The sequence below is a fragment of the Hemiscyllium ocellatum genome, chromosome 10, assembly GCF_020745735.1.
Source record: "Hemiscyllium ocellatum isolate sHemOce1 chromosome 10, sHemOce1.pat.X.cur, whole genome shotgun sequence".
Lineage (NCBI taxonomy): Eukaryota > Metazoa > Chordata > Chondrichthyes > Orectolobiformes > Hemiscylliidae > Hemiscyllium > Hemiscyllium ocellatum.
This window is the reverse complement of record NC_083410.1, coordinates 71,728,271-71,749,971: the sequence shown is the minus strand read 5'-3', so window position 1 is coordinate 71,749,971 and position 21,701 is coordinate 71,728,271. Positions and strand designations below refer to the sequence as shown.

Sequence of the window (21,701 nt, the reverse complement as noted above, 5' to 3'; positions counted from 1 at the left end):
AGAGACAGCTGTTCGTTGGGTGCACTGACATCTGTGTTTATGTCATGAATATGTATATCTGTTGATTGAGACTTGGTGGAAGAGGTTCGAGAAGTATTCCCAATTTTATTTGTGATTCTGGAACTTTTTCAGGACTTAAATACTTATTCTCCTCTTTACATATATTTTGATGTTGAAATTCTAACTCCAGTCTCAAAATTTTTAAAAATACTTTTGCTACAACAATTGTTAATTTTGGATGTTCGTCTCTCTTATTGTTTTAGAGGATAGTGAATTGTATGAACCCAGAGACATAACAGTTCGAGTTATGAGTCCACAGTCTGTGCTTGTTATTTGGGTTGATCCTGCTCTTCCGAGGAATAAGAATCATGATGCTGGTTCAGAAAGGTATGCACTTCAACAATAAATTGCAGTCTGTACTGTGAATCATGCTTGTTTCCTATTTGGCTGCCTTTCTTGAGCTATGTGCAAGGAATCAGCATCTGGCAATAAACTGTATACTGCACAAAATACAGCCGTTTTTCCAAAGCCAATTAGAAAAGAAACTTCAGTTACCATTTTGTGTGTGTGTGTGTGTGTGTGTCCATCAATCAGGATGATTGAAAGATATGTTCAAAGACAAATTCCAGTAGTCCCACATCAGTTTGTTCAAAGCCTACTTGACCTGAAGCTGAGCTCTGACCTTGAGAAATCCTTGCACCTTTTCAGTTTTACCCTCTTCTATTTCACCATCTTCTGCAACTGCCTGAGTTCACATGTTCCTGAAACCCTCATCTGTGTATTCATCACCTCCCAGCTATTCAAATGCTGGTTTAAAAAAAACAGCATTCATGAGGTGAAGCGGTTGGCTGAAAAACTTAAAGGGCAGATGGCAGTCAAATCTGTTGTGGGATTGGAGCAGTCTAAAAAAGAAAAGCTGAGTTCATTCCTAAAAGATACTTGTGAACAAGTTGGTGTTTTCTTTCACCTTTGATTTCTCTTTTACGAATTTCATCTTTGTTCATTACATTCAGTTTCAATTTATCAAATTGAATTCAAGTTGTCAAACTGCTTTGGTGGAATTTGAACTCATATTTGCCTATTATAGTGCAGGCCACTAGATCACTAGTCTAGTTACATACCATGCGACTACCTTACATGTGATATTTTTTAGTAACTATAAATCTCTGCTGTCCATATCCTTTATCTCAGCCAGTTCTGATTTCTCATTAATCCTCTGCTAGTCAGCCTATCTTGAATCCTGCAAGCGCAAAAGCAGTTCCATGTGTGATTCACAGATTAATTGGAGAATGCAATGATCTTTTGTTTAACAAAAGAAACTAACTGGAGCCTGGAGTGCCTCTCTGTGATGTTTATGTTGCAAGTAGAGACAGCTGAAGGTTTTCCAAAATAGCACTGATTTTTACTGTTTCACTGAGATTGGGTAAAGTACACTTCTCAATGAGACATGTACATATACTGCCTCTGATCCATTACTGCGGTGTCATGAAGCAGCAGAAGTAGAAAAGGCAGTACAGAAAAATTAAGCCATTTTTTGCTGTTTGCAAAAGAAATATCAAGACTTTCTAATGCCACAGTGAGGTAATGGGAAGTGCATTAAATTTCAAGAATTAAAAACTGCATAAGCCGACAGAGGTGAAATAATGTCGTCAGACATATTTCTTTCATTAGAACTGCCTATTCAAGACGCTTCAGTTGCATTGTTATCTCTGTGATAAAAGTTGTCTGAATATTTACAGAAATAAGTCAATGGTAGAGCCCTGGAGAGTGTTGTTGAACAGAGGGATTAAGGGATGCAGGTTTATCATTCTTGAAAGCAGTATCGCATGTAGACAGGATGGTGAAGTAGGCATTTAACATGCTTGCCTTCATTGGTCAGAGCATAAAGTATAGCATTTAGGACATCATGTTGCGGCTGTACAAGAAATTGGTGAAACAAGTTTAAGAGTATTGCATACAATTCTGGTTGCATTGTTGTAGAAAGGATATTATTAAACTAGAAACATTTGCAGAAAAACATTTGCAGGGATGTTGCTGAGAGGGTTTCAATTATAAGGAGAGGTTGGATAAGCTGGATCTTTTTTTGCAGTTAGTCCAAGGCTGAAGGGTGACTTTACAGAGGTTTATAAAGTCATAAGGGGCATAGACAAAGTGAATAGCAAAGGTATTTTCCTATGTTCAAAGCTAAGGGGCATATTTTTCAGGTGAGAAGAGAAAGGTTTGTAAGGGACCTGATGGCAATTTCTTTCACACACAGTGGTTTGAATGCAGAATGAACTGTGAGACAAAATGTTAGATAAAAGAAGCATGCATATGTCAGGTATAGGCAGGATATATCAAGTGAATCCTGAGAAGAGTATAAAGACAGTAGGGGTATACTTAAGAGAGAAATCAGGAGGGCAAAAAGGGGACATGAGATAGTTTTGGCAAATACAGTTAAGGAGAATCCAAAGGGATTTTACAAATACATTAAGGATAAAAGGGTAACTAGGGAAAGAATAGGGCCGCTCAAAGACCAGTAAAGCAGCTTTTTTGTGGAGCCACAGGGGATAGAGCAGATACTAAACGAGTATTTTGCATCAGTGTTTACTGTGGAAAAGGACATGGAAGATATAGAATGTAGAAAACTAGATGGTGACATCTTGAAAAATGTCCATATTACAGAGGAGGAAGTGCTGGATGTCTTGAAACGCATAAAAGTGGATAATTCCCCAGGACCAGATCAGGTGTAGCTGAGAACTATATGGGAAGCTAGGGAAGTGGGCCTCTTACTGAGATATTTGGATCATCGATAGTCACAGGTGAGGTGCTGGAAAACTGGAGGTTGGATAATGTGGTGCCACTGTTTAAGAAAAGTGGTAAGGACAAGCCAGGGAACTATAGACCAGTGAGCCTAACGTTGGTGGTGGGCAAGTTGTTGGAGGGAATCCTGAGGTACAGGGTGTACATGTATTTGGAAAGGCAAGGACTGATTAGGGATAGCCAACATGGCTTTGTGTGTGGGAAATCATATCTCACAAACTTGATTGAGTTTTTTGAAGAAGTAACAAAGAGGATTGATGAGAGCAGAGTGGTAGGTGTGATATACATGGACTTCAGTAAGGCGTTCGACAAGGTGCCTCATGGGAAGGTTATATGATCATGGTGAGCAAGGTTATATGACCACGGAATACAGGGAGAACTAGCCATTTGGATATAGAACTGGCTCAAAGGTAGAAGACAGAGGGTGGTGGTGGAGGGTTGTTTTTCAGACTGGAGGCTTGTGACCAGTGGAGTGCCACAAGGATCAGTGCTGGGTCCCGTACTTTTCATCATTTATATAAACGGTTTGGATGTCAGCAGAAGAGCTATAGTTAGTAAGTTTGCAGATGACACCAAAATTGGAGGTGTAGTGGACAGCAAAGAAGGTCATCTTATATTGCAATGGGATATTGATCAGATGGGCCAATGGGCTGAGAAGTGACAGATAGAGTTCAATCTTGATAAATGTGAGATGCTGCATTTTGGGAAAGCAAATCTTAGCAGGACTTATACACTTAATGGTAAGGTCCTAGGGAGTATTGCTGAACAAAGAGGCCTTGGAGTGCAGGTTCATAGCTCCTTGAAAGTAGAGTCGCAAGTAGATAGGATAGTGAATTTGGTATGCTTTCCTTTATTGGTCAGAGTACTGAGTACAGAAGTTGGAGGTCATGTTGCGGCTATACAGGACATTGATTAGGCCACTTTTGGAACTGTGTGCAATTCTGGATTCCTTACTATCCGAAAGATGGTGTGAAACTTGAAAGGGTTCAGAAAAGCTTTACAAGGATGTTGCCAGGGTTGGAGGATTTGAGGTATAGGGAGAGTCTGAACAGGCTGGGGCTGTTTTCCCTGGAGCGTCGAAGCTGAGCGGTGACCTTATAGAGGTTTACAAAATTATGAGGGGTATGGATAGGATAAATAGGCAAAGTCTTTCCCCTGGGGTTGGGGAGTCCAGAACTGGAGGGCATAGGTTTAGGGTGAGAGGGGAAAGATATAAAAGAGACCTAAGGGGCAACTTTTTCACTCAGAGAGTGGTACATGTATGGAATGAGTTGCTAGAGGAAATGGTGGAAGCTGGTACAATTGCAACATTTTAAAGGCATCTGGATGGGTATATGAATAGGAAGGATTTGGGGGGATATAGGCTGGGTGCTGGCAGGTGGGGCTAGATTGGGTTGGGATATCCGGTCGCCATGGATGAGTTGGACCGAAGGTTCAGTTTCCGTGCTGTACATCTCTACGACTCTATGCAGGTACAGTCATAACATTGAAAAGGTATTTGGACAGGGATATGAATAGAAAAGAGCCAATATCTTTTCCAAAGGTAGGGGAAGCTAAACCTAGAGGTCATTGAATGAACTACCAGAGGAAGCGGTAGAAGCAGGTACAATTAGAACATTTAAAAGACATATGGGCAGGTACACGAATAGAAAAGGTTTCAAAGGATATGAACCAAATTCAAGCAAAAGCAACTACTTCAGTTTGGTTACCTAGTTGGCATGGAAGAATTGGATCAAAAGATCTGTTTCTGGCCTGTATGATTCTATGACTTGATGATTCTACTCTGTCAAAGTATTATTGTGGCTGGTCAGTTTAAGTCTCAGGATCAATTGTAACACTAGAATATTGGTGGGAAAGGGACAGGTAGGCTTAAGTGATGATGCCTAGGGAATGTCCTCTGCAATCTGTAACACCTGCTCATTTACATCCTCCCTCCCTCAATATCCGAGGGCCCACACATATCTTCCAGGTGAAGTATCGTTTTACCTGCACTTTAAGCAATCTAGTCTACTGCATTCACTGCTCACAATGTGGTCTCCTGTACACTGGGGAAACAAAGCATAGAGTGGATGAATGCTTCTCAGAACTCCTATGTTCTGCCTGCAAAAATGATCCAGTGCTTCCAGTTGCCTTCCACCCTCTTCCCTGTCCCAAGTTTGATGCAGTGCTCCAGCAAAGCTCAGCATTAGCTAGAAGAGCAGCACCTCACTTTCTGCTGGGGAGCCTGCAGCCCTCTGGACTCTATATCGAATTCAATAACTTTAGGGCTTGAACTCTCCTTATGTCTTGGTCCCTACCTCCACACACCAGACCTTTGTATCACATAGTCTGCTATTACGGCGGCACATTGGCACAGTGGTTTGCACTGCTGCCTCACAGCACCAGAGATCCGGGTTCAATTCCGGCCTCAGGCAACTGTCTGTGTGGAGTTTGCACATTCTCCCCGTGTCTGTGTGGGTTTCCTCTGGGTGCTCGGTTTCCTCCCACAGTCCAAAAATGTGCAGGTTAAGTGAATTGGCCATGCTAAATTGCCCGTAGTATCAGGTAAAGGGGTAAATGTAGGGGTGTGGGTTACTCTTCAGAAGGTCAGTGTGGACTTGTTGGGCTGAAGGGCCTGTTTCCACACTGTAAGTTATCTAATCTAATCTCATCTACATACAACCGCTAACTATTACACACAACCACTATTAGCTACTAACAGTATCCATTAACACCTATTCATCCTCCTAGCTAGATCATTTTCCACTCCCTTGTCTATCCAACTGTTCCTCTCTCCCTTTGGGCTCTATACCCACCTATCATTTATTCCTTCCTCCCCCCACCAACATATCTTCTACATAAAAACTAACACTTTCCTAGCTACCATCAGTTCTGAGGAAAGGTTACCGGACCCAAAATGCTTCTCTTCACAGATGCTGCCAGACCAGCTGGGCTTTTCCAGCAATTTCTGTTTTTATTTCTTATTTACAGCATCACAGTATAGAGGTACTGGTTGGGGTGAGTCAGCTACACTGGGTGGCTCATGCCATTCATGTTCCTGATACCATACATCGAAAGCAAGCTCTGTACATTGCGTTTTTGTCATGGCATGCAGTTACCACGGGGCAGAGGAAATGTTTCCAGCATGTCTTGAGGTAGTTCATCCTTTGATTTCTCTTTCTTTTTCAACATTCCATGTTGCTGGCTAGCCAGCCCTGGTCCTCCCTTAATTGACTAATTCAACATCCAACCCACGGCCAGTCGCTGAGCATAACATCTCAGCACTGAAATGTCTACTTTGTCTTTAGAACTGTAATTATCTTTCTGGATCAGTTCACAATAGTTTTCTTCTCATTTTTCAAACAAAATGGTGTACCTAGTTCAAGATTCAATTCTCAACTTCAACTCTAAGTTCGGAAGCAAAAGAGAGAAAAATAAAAGAAACAAAGGGAAAACAAAGAAACAAAACAACCATTTCAAATGATCAGCCAGCCTTTAGGACCCTATATATTTTACATCATATCAGCATTAAAAATCTGTATCTTGAATTGGTATTTTTGTGAATTGCCATAGAATGATAGATGTCTACAGCACAGAAAAAGGCCCTTCAGTCCATTGAGTCTCCTCTGGTCAAAAACAAGCACCTAATCATTTCAATCCTATTTTCCAGTAAATGGCCCATAACTTTTTATGCTTTGATGTTGCAAATGCATACCTAAATATTTGTTAAATGTTATGTGGGTTTCTGCATCTGCATTTACAGGCAGTGAGTTCCAGATTCCTAACACTTTTTAGGTGAAACATATTTTCTTCACATCTCCTCTAAACCCCTTGCTATTAGCTTAAATCTTTGTCTCCGCTAGTCATTGAACCTTCACCTGCCTGTCTAAGCCTTCATAATTTTAAAATCTCAATCAAGTCCCCACTAAGTCTTCCCTGCTCCAAGGAAAACAACCCCAGTCTTTCTATTTTGTCTTTGGAACTAAAGTTCACTGACCCAGCAACATCTTGGTAAATCTTCTCTGCACTGTCTCCACTGCAATTACACATCCCCCCACCCCCCAAATGTGGATTCCAGGATTACACAAACTACCCTTGTTGTGCCGAACCAACATTTGTACAGTTTTGACATTACTTCCCTGCTCGAAAAATCTATGCTTCAGCTGTAAAGGCAAGTATCCCCATGTCGCCTTAACCACCCTTATTCCTGATGAGGGGCTTTTGCCCGAAACGTCAATTTCACTGCTCCTTGGATGCTGCTGTGCTCTGCCAACACCACTAATCCAGAATCTGATTTCCAGCATCTGCAGTCATTGTTTTTACCACCTTATCTAACAGTCCCACAACCTCAAGGGTCCTGTGGATATGTACACCGATATCCCTTTTATGCATTGTGTTAAAGGTTTAGATGGAGAGGAATTTCTTAAGTGCGTACAAGACAATTTTCTGATTCAGTATGTGGATGTATTTACGAGAGAAGGTGCAAAACTTGATTTACTCTTGGGAAATAAGGCAGGGCAGGTGACTGAGGTGTCAAAGGGGGAGCACTTTGGGGCCAGTGACCATAATTCTATTCGTTTTAAAATAGTGATGGAAAAGGATAGACCAGATCTAAAAGTTGAAGTTCTAAATTGGAGAAAGGCCAATTTTGACGGTATTAGGCAAGAATTTTCGAAAGGAAGCCAATGCCACAGCGGGAAAATGGGAAGCCTTCAGAAATGAGATAACAAGAATCCAGAGAAAGTATATTCCTGTCAGGGTGAAAGGGAAGGCTGGTAGGGATAGGGAATGCTGGATGACTAAAGAAATTGAGGGTTTGGTTAAGAAAAAGAAGGAAGCAAATGTAAGGTATAGACAGGATAGATCGAGTGAATACTTAGAAGAGTATAAAGAAAGTAGGAGTATTCTTAAGAGGGAAATCAGGAGGGCAAAAGGGGGACATGAGATAGCTTTGGCAAATAGAATTAAGGAGAATCCAAAAGGTTTTTACAAACACATTAAGGATAAAAGGATAACTAGGGAATAGCGTACCTCAAAGACCAGCAAGGTGGCTTTTGTGTGGAGCCACAGAAAATGGGGGAGATACTAAATGAATATTTTGCATCAGATTTACTGTGGAAAAGGATATGGAAAATATAGACTAGAGGGAAATAGATAGTGACATCTTGCAAAATGTCCAGATTACAGAGGAGGAAGTGCTGGGTGTCTTGAAATGGGTAAAGGTGGATAAATCCTCAGGACCTGATCAGGTGTACCCGAGAACTCTATGGGAAGCTAGAGAAGTGATTGCTGGGCCTCTTGCTGAGATATTTGTATCATTGATAGTCACAGGTGAGGGGCTGGAAGACTGGAGGTTGGCAAACGTGATGCCACTGTTTAAGAAGGGTGGCAAAGACAAGCCAGGGAACTATAGACCGGTGAGCCTGACCTCAGTGGTGGGCAAGTTGTTGGAGGGAATCCTGAGGGACAGGATGTACATGTATTTGGAAAGGCAAGGACTGATTAGGGATAGTCAACATGGCTTTGTGCATGGGAAATCATGTCTCATAAATGATTGAGCTTTTTGAGGAAGTAATAAAGAAGATTGATGAGGGCAGAGCAGTAGATGTGATCTATATGAACTTCAGTAAGGCATTCGACAAGATTCCCCATGGGAGACTGATTAGCAAGGTTAGACCTCATAGAATACAGGAAGAACTAGCCATTTGGATACAGAACTAGCTCAAAGGTAGAAGACAGAGGGTGGTGGTGGAGGGTTGTTTTTAAGACTGGAGGACTGTGACCAGTGGAGTGCCACAAGGATCGGTGCTGGGTCCTCTACTTTTTGTCATTTACATAAATGATTTGGAAGCGAGCATGAGAGGTACAGTTAGTAAGTTTGCAGATGACATCAAAATTGGAGGTGTAGTGGGCAGTGAAGAGGGTTACCTCAGATTACAACAGGATCTGGACCATGGGCTAATGGGCTGAGAATTGGCAGATGGAGTTTAATTCCGATAAATGAGAGTTGCTGCATTTTGGGAAAGCAGATCTTAGCAGGACGTATACACTTGATGGTAAGGTCCTAGGGAGTGTTGCTGAACAAAGAGCCCTTGGAGTGCAGGTTCATAGCTCCATGAAAGTGGAGTCACAGGTAGATAGGATAGTGAAGAAGGCGATTGGTATGCTTTCCTTTATTGGTCAGAGTATTGAGTACAGGAGTTGGGAGGTCATGTTGTGGCTGTACAAGTCATTGGTTAGGCCACTGTTGGAATATTGCGTGCAATCCTGGTCTCCTTCCAATCGGAAAGATGTTGTGAAACTTGAAAGGGTTCAGAAAAGATTTACAAGGATGTTGCCAGGGTTGGAGGATTTGAGCTATAGGGAGAGTCTGAACAGGCTGGGGCTGTTTTCCCTGGACCATCAAAGCTGAGCGGTGACCTTATAGAGGTTTACAAAATGATGAGGGGTATGGATAGGATAAATAGGCAAAGTCTTTCCCCTGTGGTTGGGGAGTCCAGAACTGGAGGGCATAGGTTTAGGGTGAGAGGGGAAAGATATAAAAGAGTCCTAAGGGGCCACCTTTTCATGCAGTGGGTGGTACATGAGCTGCCAGAGGAAGTGGTGGAAGCTGGTACAATTGCAACATTTAAGAGATATTTGGATGGGTATATGAATAGGAAAGGTTTGAAGGGATATGGGCCGGGTGCTGGTAGGTGGGACTAGATTGGGTTGGGATATATGGTCGGCATGGACGAGTTGGACCAAAGGGTCTGTTTCCATGCTGTACATCTCTACGACTCTATGACTCCAAGAGACTTGAAGCTTAAATGGTGCCAGTCCTATCTAGGAAAAAAGAACATCCAGGGAGAGTGGACTCTATGGATGAAGTCCCATTTCCAAAGGTTATGATGGTTTCCATTGGAGGCAGTGGGGTGGGGGGAGGAGAGATTCTGTTTGGGCCCACCCAGCTCCCCCACAGTGAGACATCTTGCTGGTAGGTGGGGGCCAGTCGACGATTACCAATTTTTTATTTATACTTTCCCCAGTCTTACTCAGCCCAAGGATTTTTTAATTTAATCTGACCGTATTCTTAACAAATCCATTCTGACTCTCCTGGCTTAATCAGTCACTGTCGAAATGGTTATTCCTATCATCTTTCAGACATTATCTGATCTCTTTCCCATCCTGGAAATGTATTGGCAGCCAGTCCTCACTCTTATTATTCCTACCTCGCATCATTCAACGCAAGCGGAATAATTATTGTCTGTTGTCTCCGTCTGTCTGATCCAGGAACTTCACTGTTCTACAGGTTAATGATCACTACTGGCCACAAGTGAGAATTGCAACCAATTGCAAAAATGCTCAGAATCTGTCAGGGTTAATGAAGCAACTCATGTGAGCAAACAGACTCTGTTTGTACTCTCTACACTCAGATTGATGCACTCTTAGATTGAGAAAGGAAACAACTGATTCTATATAATTAAGAAAAGTGTTCAGACCTTTGTGAATGTGTTGTTACATTTTATTAGAGATTGAACAGTATTTCACACAAAAAAACTGAGAATGAGTTTGAAAGGGATGAAATGCAGAAGGTGCTAATGTCATGTAAGAATAGGAAACTCAGGACCTCTGAGTACTTGGAGGCTCGGGTTTAATTTAACCTTTCATAGACCTGAGATGTTAATCCTCCCGCCCATCTCTACAGAAACTGTCAGACCTCCTGAGTGTTTGCAGCAGCTTCTGTGATTATTAGAGATTCCAGTGTAATCAGTGTCACAGTTTTGAGTATTAAAGGAATTCCTGTGCAGGAATCGCTTCTGAAGTATGAAATATGAAATAACAGAGAGAAGAATTTCAGGAATTCAGAGAATCTCAGTTTACTTTCACCATCAAAAATAGAAATTGCTGGAAAAGCTCAGCAGTTTGGCAGTATCTGCGGAGAGAAATCAGAGGCAATATTCCAGTCCAGTAACCATTCATCAGAACTGATCATGTCTTCTCTGATTGTCCAATAAACACAGGTCCAGCCATTTGTTTCATTCAATTTTATGTCCAAATCTAATGAAAATAATGCACACGTGTTTGGTTGTTGCTCCCCAGATCACACTAATATAAAGCTCACTTTGAAAGTATCCAATTATTTTTTAGTAAAAAGTGAGGTCTGCAGATGCTGGAGATCAGAGCTGAAAACATGTTGCTGGTTAAAGCACAGCAGGTTAGGCAGCATCCAAGGAACAGGAAATTCGACGTTTCGGGCCAGAGCCCTTCATCAGGAATGAGGAGAGTGTGCCAGGCAGGCTAAGATAAAAGGTAGGGAGGAAGGACTTGGGGGAGGGGCGATGGAGATGTGATAGGTGGAAGGAGGTCAAGGTGAGGGTGATAGGCCGGGATGGTGTGGGGGCGGAGAGGTCAGGAAGAAGATTGCAGGTTAGGAGGGCGGTGCTGAGTTCGAGGGAATTGACTGAGACAAGGTGGGGGGAGGGGAAATGAGGAAACAGGAGAAATCTGAGTTCATCCCTTGTGGTTGGAGGGTTCCCAGGCAGAAGATGAGGTGCTCTTCCTCCAACCGTCATGTTGTTATGTTCTGGCGATGGAGGAGTCCAAGACCCTGCATGTCCTCGGTGGAGTGGGAGGGAGAGTTAAAGTGTTGAGCCACGGGGTGGTTGGGTTGGTTGGTCCGGGCGTCCCAGAGTTGTTCCCTGAAGCGTTCTGCAAGTAGGCGGCCCGTCTCCCCAATATAGAGGAGGCCACATCGGGTGCAGCGGCTGCAATAGATGATGTGTGTGGAGGTGCAGGTGAATTTGTGGCGGATATGGAAGGATCCCTTGGGGCCTTGGAGAGAAGTAAGGGAGGAGGTGTGGGCGCAAGTTTTGCATTTCCTGCGGTTGCAGGGGAAGGTGCCGGAGGTGGAGGTTGGGTTGGTGGGGGGTGTGGACCTGACGAGGGAGTCGCGAAGGGAGTGGTCTTTGCGGAACGCTGAAAGGGGAGGGGAGGGAAATATATCCCTGGTGGTGGGGTCCGTTTGGAGGTGGCGGAAATGACGGCGGATGATACGCTGTATACGGAGGTTGGTGGGGTGGTAGGTAAGAACCAGTGGGGTTCTGTCTTGGTGGCGGTTGGAGGGGCCACCAAGTCCCTCCTCCCTACCTTTTATCTTAGCCTGCCTGGCACACTCTCCTCATTCCTGATGAAGGGCTCTGGCCCGAAACGTCGAATTTCCTGTTCCTTGGATGCTGCCTGACCTGCTGTGCTTTAACCAGCAACACATTTTCAGCTCCAATTATTTTTTGCCTTGTATGCTAAATCCCATACGAAATATTTCTTGTGACACCGATATCATTATGTGTTCAAATCTTTTAACAGTTATTCCTTATGCTCGAAACATCAACTCTTCTGCTCGGATGCTGCCTGACCAGCTGTGCTTTTCTCGGATCACACTTTCCGATGTTCATCACGTACTCCCAGGGTCTTATCATTCATTATATGTTCCCTTGCCTTATTTGGCCTACTCAAGTTCATGACCTCACACTTATCCATTTTATCCATTCTGAAGAAGGGTCACTGGACCAAAACATTACTCAGATTTCACTTTGCAGGTGAAGTCTCAAAACATTTAAATTGACCAAATAGCAAGGGCTGCAACACTGATCCTCACAAACTTCCATCAGACACGGGCTTCCAATCACAAAGGTGCCCCTCAACCATCAACCTCTGCTTCTTGCCACTTTGCTAATTCTGCAACCGACCTGCCAAATTTCCTTGGATCCCATGGACCCTTCACTACCAGTCTCTCATGTACTTCTTTAGGGCTTCTGTGTTTTGAGTTGTCGGTATCTGCCATATCCTGTCATTTACTCTTTATCCAATCCAGTACACGCATGATTCACCAGATTTGTTGGTCTAACTCTTAGCAAAAGCCTTGATGATGTCAAGGTAGACTACATCCAAAGCATTGTCTAGATTAGAGAGGTGCTGGAAAAGCACAGCAGGTCAGGCAGCATTCGAGGGCAAGGAAAATCAACGTTTCAAGCAAAAGCCCTTCATCAGGAATTCCTGATGAGGGGCTATTGCCCGAAATGTCGATTTTCCTGCTGCTAGGATGCTGCCTGACCTACTGTGCTTTTCTAGCACCACTCTAACCTAGACTCTGGTTTCCAGCATCTGCAGTCCTCACTTTCGCCTACATCCAAAGCATTGCCCTCATTGACATACCTGGTTAACTCTTAGAAAAATTCCATCAAGTTGGTCAGACATGACGTACCCTTAACAAAACCATTAACCAGACTATTAAAGAACAAAAAACAATACAGCATAGGAATGGACCCTTCAGTCTTCTAAGCCTGTGCAGACACATTTTGCCCTTCAGTACTGTACTGTTTTCACTTACAGGATCCGTATCCTGCTATTCCCTTGCTATGCATGACTTGGAGGAGCTAGTGTTGGACTGGGGTGGACAAAGTTAAAAATCACACAACACCAGGTTATAGTCCAACAGATGTATTTGGAAGCACTAGCTTTTGGAGCCTTGGGATTCTCCTTAATCTTGTTTTTGAATGACTTTTCATGACCTTTTTTAGCCTATCTGATTCCATGTTTAAGATCTTTAAACTTATTTTAAGTTCTTTATTCTTGATTAATTTCTGCCTCTTCAAGTTTGAGTTAATTCTATCACTCAGAATTGCTTCCAATGACTTCTCACCATCAAGCTTAGACTGATTGGCCAGTAGTTTCCTGGTTTGTCCCTTGCTGTCTTCTTGATTAAGGAACCATATTGGCTTCAGTCCTTTGATACCTTTCCTGTGGTTAGGGTGGAATTGAAAATTATTGCTTACATCACTACTACTTCCACCTTTACCTTACTTAATAGCCTGGAATACATTTCCTTAGGCTTCTAAGCATGCTAGATCACATTCGAGCTCCCACACTATCCCCCTCACTGGTGAATAGCAACATAAATTAATTGCTTAGAACCCTCCCTACCCTTCTTTCGCGCCACACACTAATTACCACTGTGGTCCTTGTTGGGCCATACTCTTTCCCTAGTTATCCTTTTACCCTTAATATAGTAATAAAATCACTTTGGATTTTTCTTCATTTTCCTGGCATTATTCTTTCGTACTTCCTTTTAGCTTTCCTAATCTCCCTTTTTAAGTTTTCTCTTGCATAGTCTCTATCCCTCTGGGGTTTCGGCTGTTTTGAATCTTCTGTATCTGCCCTTTCACTCTTTATCAAAACCTAAATATGTCTTGACATTGAGGATCAGAGGATTTGTTGGTTCAACCCTTTGTGTTTATCCCAAAATGCTGGCCCATATTCTCCTTCCTTCCTTCTTGAAACAAACACAGATTCCCAGTCCACACTGAACAAATTGTGCCTGATCTTAGTAGCAGGAACAGTTCCTTTCCAGGAAGGTTGGCAGGGTGAGTTTCTTTGGTGAAATAGCAATCCCAGGACGCTGCAGCAGCAGCAGCAGCAACATAAGCCAGAAGAGGCACCAGCTGCTTTGGGTGTGATAGGTTCAGTGTCGAGTTTGACCGCAGTTCGGGAACGGTTGCTTCAGTGGTGGCTACATTGCTGAGATTTGCCCAGTGCAGACTCATGGCAGCAATGACGTTGATGGAGACAGGACGGCACCAAAGTATTGTGACACAGTTCCAGTGGCAGCAGCATGGTTCTAAGATGACGATATCAGGATTAGAGTGGTGCTGGAAAAGCACAGCAGGTCAGGCAGCATCCAAGGAGCAGGAAAATTGACATTTCAGGCAAAAGCCGTTCCTCAGGAAGAGCTGCTGAAGGGCTTTTACTCGAAGCATCTATTTTTCTGGTTTTTGGATGCTGCCTGACCTGCTGTGCTTTTTCAGCATGACTCTAATCTTGACTCTAATCTCCAGCATCTGCAAGTACTCACTTTCACCAAGGTGATGACGTTTCAGCTGCAGTGGCATGCAGGGTCTTTGGGCACCTGGGTGTTTGCAGATTGAGCACTGAAGTTTGTGGCTTTGTTTTTATGGTAGCGAGGACTCTTGGTGAAGGCATGGAGTAATCTATACATTTCCTTTTCTTTTGGCTGTTTCTTTCATTTCTGTCTTTGCTTTTAATCCTGTTTTTTTATATACTAAGATGTTGACTTTGTACATTTTTCACTGTATTCCTATATTCTTGTACCTGAGTATACATGACAATAAAATCTAAATTGAGTTCCGAGCTTTTATTTCTAACAGACTTATTATTGTGGTCTACAAAATCGTCCCCCAATGCTACTTCAACACTTGCCAGCTTCATTAACTAAAATTAAGCTCAGAACCATCCCCTTTCTGGATTAGCCTCCTACATCTGTACTCACTGGCACTTGATGCTGGAAGTAATTCAGAGATTACTATCTTCTGGGTCCTGTTCTTTAATCTACTTCCTAGCTGCATATTCCATTTTCTGCTTTCTGGACCTAATCCCTTTCTCTGTTTGTGCAATTGGTACCAATATGTATGATGATCTGTTTGTTTGCCCTCTCCTCTTCAGAATGCCCGATAGTTGTTCAATGACAAATGATGAGGGTAAGACATAAAGCTTTGACAAAGTGTATTTTTCAACAATACTCAAATTCTGTGTTCCTAAGCAATTGGTCATGGAATTGTTTGATCTGTTGATTGAATACTGTTTCTGCTGTTTGGCAGCTATACAGTCATGTGATGTCATTTCATTAGGGTTATAACTCACATTTTTATGCACTTACTGTTGTTTTCCACATTTTGCATTGAACCAGTATTGGTCATCCAGCATTAGAGCATTGGTAAGGATGTAAAAATCATATAGCATGGCTGTCCAACTATGTGCTGCTTGAACTATGAAGTGGTCACTTTTAACATGGACAAATGCATCTGCAACTAGTAGATAGATGAGTGATGCCTAATGTAATGGTTCTGATAGGATTAATGCTGAAGACTACATGATCTGCCTAATGTCATCAGAAATTAAGGCGGGGGGGGTGCGGAGGCAGAATGGCAAGAGAACTCAAAGGTGACATTCTTGCGATCTCGGAGGCCTCATACTCTTTGTAATGATATTCATCCTACCAATGTGACACGTGCTTGATTTCTAATATGCAGTAAACTACATTATGTTTAAGAACAAACGTTCTTCGCATTAGACAGCATAGCACTTTGCTCCTGCATGCTGACAAAGCATTCCCTGCAGACCCCGACCTAGAAGAAGCATCTGGCAAATCTACTTTATCATGACCAATAGTCTAGCAGTCATCATCTGAACATTTAATTAGCCACACTATTACAACAGTAGGACCAAGGTTATTGCAGCATTTTTGCTAATATTAGCTCTTTCACCATTTGTGGTTTGGCAAATAAATACTTCATGACTCTGCTACACCTTGAGTGGTATTACTGGTGATGATCATTGAGGTTTCCACCCCAGCCCCATCCAAACCTCCAGTGTGCCCTTGCCATCATGGGTACTTTTCCTGATGAAGGGCTTATGCTCGAAACGTCGAATTCTCTATTCCTGAGATGCTGCCTGGCCTGCTGTGCTTTGACCAGCAACACATTTGCAATCATGGGTACTTTTCCAATTCGTGCTTCACATAGAGGAATACTGATCAGCTGAAGAATGGAAGATGGTATTAAGCAGTGGTTTCCATGTATTATGACACAGAAACAGACAGCCAAATCAAAACAGCCTCCCTGCTTCTATAGTCACAACACAGGAAAAGCAAAACCGTCAAACCTAAAAATTGACTCCAATGGTTCATAACCAAACTTTTGTGAATAATTGACGTAGCTCAAATAAAATATCTAACAACTTTACAGAGCAGACTTAAACTACAAGATAATTAAAGGGAAAGAACAAAGGAGATGTAACTGGCCGGTTCACTGGCAATCTCCATGATCCCTGACATCACTGACATATGGGATTATATCTTGCTTGGTTTCTAACTACATCTTGCATGCAGATAGCTTCCAATAGGCTTTAAGAAATATTCAATTCTTACAACTGAGATTCCATTCTCTAATCTTGAGAAAGAAAAACACAGGCAAAGCAACCCTGCTGTTCAAATATGTGACAGTTGGGTACATCTCCATCCTAACAAACTGGATCCTTATAAAACTTGCACTTTGTTTTTTTTTGTTGATTCTATTCTTCCAGAAGAGACATTGACCCTTAATTTCTGGTCATAATGATAATGAACTTATCAAAGTTTGCCATCATACTCCTCTGAATTTGGCAGCAATACCTGGACCTGGACAAAAATCCAGACATTTTTCTCAGTGACTTTTCCCAGTGGATGTGGTGTTGCTGTTCTCCCACAATTCATTAAGTAGAAATCAGTAACTGATAACAAGTTGCTCTTTGGTGCTGTTAGTCCCACTGTAAATACTCTGAAAATGTACACCTTCTTAAATGAAATGTAATTGCATTTATGCTACTGATGATTCCAGTTTTGAAAAATGTTTTGCGTAGTACTAACATTTTCCATTTATATCAACATTTTAAAATATTGAAGTATATTTTAAGGGTATTTTAAGTGTATTTAAAGTTTATTGTATTTCAGCCTTCAACCCTACTCCTACATATGTCTCCCAAACATTTTTCCTCTTTACCTTTCGCAGAATTGCATTTTATAATAAGTAAATTTTATGTTGTAAATTTGCATAATGTGATTGGCTGACAGCTTGACAGTTCAACAAAGGGAATCCCCAATAATGATTGTTGCAATGAATCACATGCAGAAGTTTCCAAATTCCTACCACAGATTTTTGCTAGATTTCTCAGCTTTGTCAAGGTCAATGGCAGAGCACCTTTGCTGACCGAAAAATTCTCCATAACATTTTACTGTCTATGGTAAACAGAGGTGGTAAGGGGAGCTTCAAATTGTTCAAAGATTTAATGAATTCTGGGTAAACCAAGATGGAGGATAGGAACAATTTCTGACTGTAACAGGCTGTACCTTTTTTGAGGTATTTTAGATACTGGAGGTGATTTCCACGAATTCCAGGAGCAGCAATTACTGTTTTATATGCTGTTGCATTGTTTTGGAACTTTGGAGAAAAAAATCAAAACAACAGCAGTTTTAAAAGGGAGAAGATCAGACAAAGGAAGCACATGGTGAGGTCAGTGCAGGAGAGAGAGAGAGAAAGAAGCTTACAGAGCAGTGAACCTGAACAGTTGCTGCCTTTGTTAATTGAATTCATGTATCGCTGGACATCGGAGTGCATCTGAGAAAATTAACAAACATTAAAATTCACAACTAATCTTGGAGGGACATGTTTGGGAGAGGTCACAGCCCAGAAACAGTGTTGAATATTTACGCGTGGCCTTAAGGTACGTCTGAGTAGTGAGTAGATTGGGTTATTTCTTGATTATATGTTTTATTGCGATATGTCTCTTGATTAAACATAAAATATAAGCCATAATTATTAATTTAACCTGGAGCGGTATTTTGTCGAGGAGTAAGACGGTGCTACTTTCTGGGTCTATACATTGTCTATAAATGGCCCTTAGTAGAGTGATATGCTCTTTTTATCGGATGTGGGAGTTCAGAGAGAGTTTATGGTTGCTGAGGATTATACCTGCAATAAATGCCATTATTTGTGAATCCTGTGAGATCAAATGGATCGGTTGGAAAGACAGTTAGAGGCAATGAGGAATTTTCAAGAGGAAGGGGATGTGATGGATGGCAGTTATAGGATGGGGGGAAAATCACAGATACAGTCACATAGATGTGTTAGCTCCAGGAGAGGTAAGAGCGGTAGGCAGTTAGTGCAGGAGTCTTCTGTGGCTATCCCCATTTCAAGTAGGTATGCTGTTTTGGAAAATATAGGGGTGATGGATTCTCAGGGGAACTTAGCACGAGTAGCCAAGTTTCTGGTATTGAGACAGGCTCTAAAATGCAATGAGGGTTTTGTCAGGTTCCGAGAGATCGATTGTGTCAGGGGATCCCCTAGTCCAAGGTAAAGACAGATGTTTCTGTGACCAGCAGCGAAAAATCAGAATGTTGTGTTGCTTCCCTGGTGCCAGGATCAAGGATGTCTCAGAGAGAGTGCAGAATGTTCTCACGGGGAAGAAGGGCCAGCAGGAGGTCATTGTCCACATTGGAACCAATGAAATAGGAAGTGAAAAGGATGAGATTCTGAAGGGAGGTTAAAGAGAGTTAGGCTGGAATTTAAAAAGGAAGATTACCTTGAGAGTAGATTACTTCCGGTGCTACGAGCTAGTCGGGGCAGGAATAGGAGGATAGAGCAGATGAATGCATGGCTGAGGAGCTGTTGTATGGGAGAAGGATTTACACTTTTGATACACAGAGAGATAGTGAAGAAAGAGATCAAGTTGAAACTGGTCCAGTTGAGAACAAAAGTGAGTCAAACAGTCAGGCTAAGCAGGGACAATGCAGAGAACAAGGTAGGACTGAGAAATTAAACTGCATTTATTTCAATACAAGAGGCCTAACAGAGAAGGCAGAAGAACTCAGGGTACGTTTAGGAACATGGGACTGGAAAATCATAGCAATTACAGAAGCTTGGCTCAGGGATGGACAGAACTGGCAGCTTAATGTTCCAGGATACAAATGCTACAGGAAGGATAGAAAGGGAGGCAAGAGAGGAGGGGGAGAGGTGTTTTTGATAAGAGATAGCGTTACTGAGGGAGGATATTTCCAGAAATACATCCAGGAAAGTTATTTGGGTGGAACTGAGAAATAAGATCACCTTATTTGGATTGTGTTATAATCCCTAATAGTCAGAGTGAAATTGAGAAACAAATTAGTAAGGAGATCTCCGTTATCTGTAAAAATAATAGGATGGTTATGGTAGGGGATTTTAACTTTCCAAACATAAACTGGGACTGCCATAGTGTTAAGGGTTTAGATGGAGAGGAATGTGTGTACAAGAAACTTTTCTGACTCAGTATGTGGGTATCCCTAGTAGAGAAGGTGCAAAACTTGACCTACTCTTGGGAAATAAGGCAGGGCAGGTGACTGAGGTGTCAATGAGGGAGCACTTTGGGGCCTGCGACCATAATTCTATTCGTTCTAAAATAGTGATGGAAAAAGATAGACCAAGTCTAAAAGTTGAAGTTCTAAATTGGAGAAAGGCCAATTTTGATGGTATTAGGCAAGAACTTTCAAAAGCCGATTGGGGGCAAATGTTCGCAGGTAAAGGGATGGCTGGAAAATGGGAAGCCTTCAGAAATGAGATAACAAGAATTCAGAGAAAGTATATTCCTATTAAAGTGAAAGGGAAGCCTGATACGTATAGGGAATGCTGGATGACTGAAGAGATAAAGGATTTGGTTAATAAAAAGGCAAAAGCGTATGTCAGATGGACAGGATAGATTGAGTGAATCCCTGGAAGAGTATAAAGGCAGGAGGAGTTATACTTAAGAGAGAAATCAGGAGGGCAAAAAGGGACATGAGATAACTTTGGCAAATAGTTAAGGAGAATCCAAAGGGTTTTTACAAATACATTAAGTACAAAAGGGTAACTAGGGAGAGAATAAGGCCTTTCAAAGATCAGCAAGGTGGCCTGTGTGTGGAGCTGCAGAAAATGGGAGAGATACTAAACGAGTATTCTGCATCAGTATTTACTGTGGAAAAGGATATGTAAGATATAGAGTGTAGGAAAATAGATTGCGACATCTTGACAAATGTCCACGTTACAGAGGAGGAAGTGCTGGATGCTTGCAAATGCATAAAAGTGGATAAATCCTCAGGACCTGATCAGGTGTACCCTAGATGTCGATGGGAAGCTAGGGAAGTGATTGCTGGGCCCCTTACTGAGATATTTGTGTCATCAATAGTCACAGGTGAGGTGCCTGAAGATGGAGTTTGTCTAACGTGGTGCCACTGTTTAAGAAAGGTGGTAAGGACAAGCCAGAGAACTATATACCAGCGACCCTGACATCAGTGGTGGGCAAGTGTTTGGAGGGAATCCTGAGGGACAGGATATCCATACATTTGGAAAGGCAAGGACTGATTGGGAATAGTCAACATGGCTTTGTGCATGGGAAATCATGCCTCACAAATTTGACTGAGTTTTTTGAAGAAGTAACAAAGAGGATTGATGAAGACAGAGTGGTAGATGTGATCTATATTGACTTCAATAAGGCGTTTGACAAGGTTCCCCATGGGAGACTGGTTGACAATGTTAGATCTCACAGAATGAAGGAAGAACTAGCCATTTGGATATAGAACTGGCTCAAAGGTAGAAGACAGAGAATACTGGTGGAGGCTTGTTTTTCAGACTGGAGGCCTGTGACCAGTGGAGTACCACAAGGATTGGTGCTGGGTCCACTTATTTTTGTCGTTTATATAAATGATTTGGATGTTAGCATAAGAGGTATAGTTAGTAAGTTTGCAGATGACACCAAAATTGGAAGTGTAATGCACAGCGAAGAGGGTTATCTCAGAGTACAATGGAATCTTGATCAAATGGGCCAATGGAATGAGAAGTGGCAGATGGAGTTTAATTTAGATAAATGCAAGGTGCTGCATTTTGGGAAAGCAAATCTTAGCAGGACTTATACACTTGATGGTAAGATTCTAGGGAGTGTTGCTGAACAAAGACACATTGGAGTGCAGGTTCATAGCTCCTTGAAAGTGGAGTCACAGGTGGATAGGATTTGGTAGGATAGGAAGGCATTTGGTATGCTTTCCTTTATTGGTCAGAGTATTGAGTACAGGAGTTGGGAGGTCATGTTGCGGTTGTACAGGACATTGGTTAGGCTTCTGTTGGAATATTGCATGCGATTCTGGTCTCCTTCCTATCGGAAAGATGTTGTGAAACTTGAAAGGGTTTGGAAAAGATTTATAAGGATGTTGCCAGGGTTGGAGGATTTGAGCTATAGGGAAAGGCTGAACAGGCCGGGTCTGTTTTCCCTGGAGCATCAGAGGCTGAAGGGTGACCTCGTAGAGATTTATAAAATCATGAGCGGCA

At 42.2% G+C, this 21,701-nt stretch overlaps 1 protein-coding gene across 1 annotated transcript in view; it reads left to right on the top strand.

Moving 5' to 3' along the window:
* The window catches only part of fndc1 (fibronectin type III domain containing 1), a 364,919-nt gene that overhangs the window by 178,848 nt on the left and 164,370 nt on the right, over nucleotides 1-21,701 (top strand). The window contains exon 6 of the mRNA XM_060831599.1: nucleotides 264-387. Within this exon, the coding sequence (XP_060687582.1) occupies nucleotides 264-387 (124 nt within the window). The remainder of the gene's footprint in view (nucleotides 1-263; nucleotides 388-21,701) is intronic.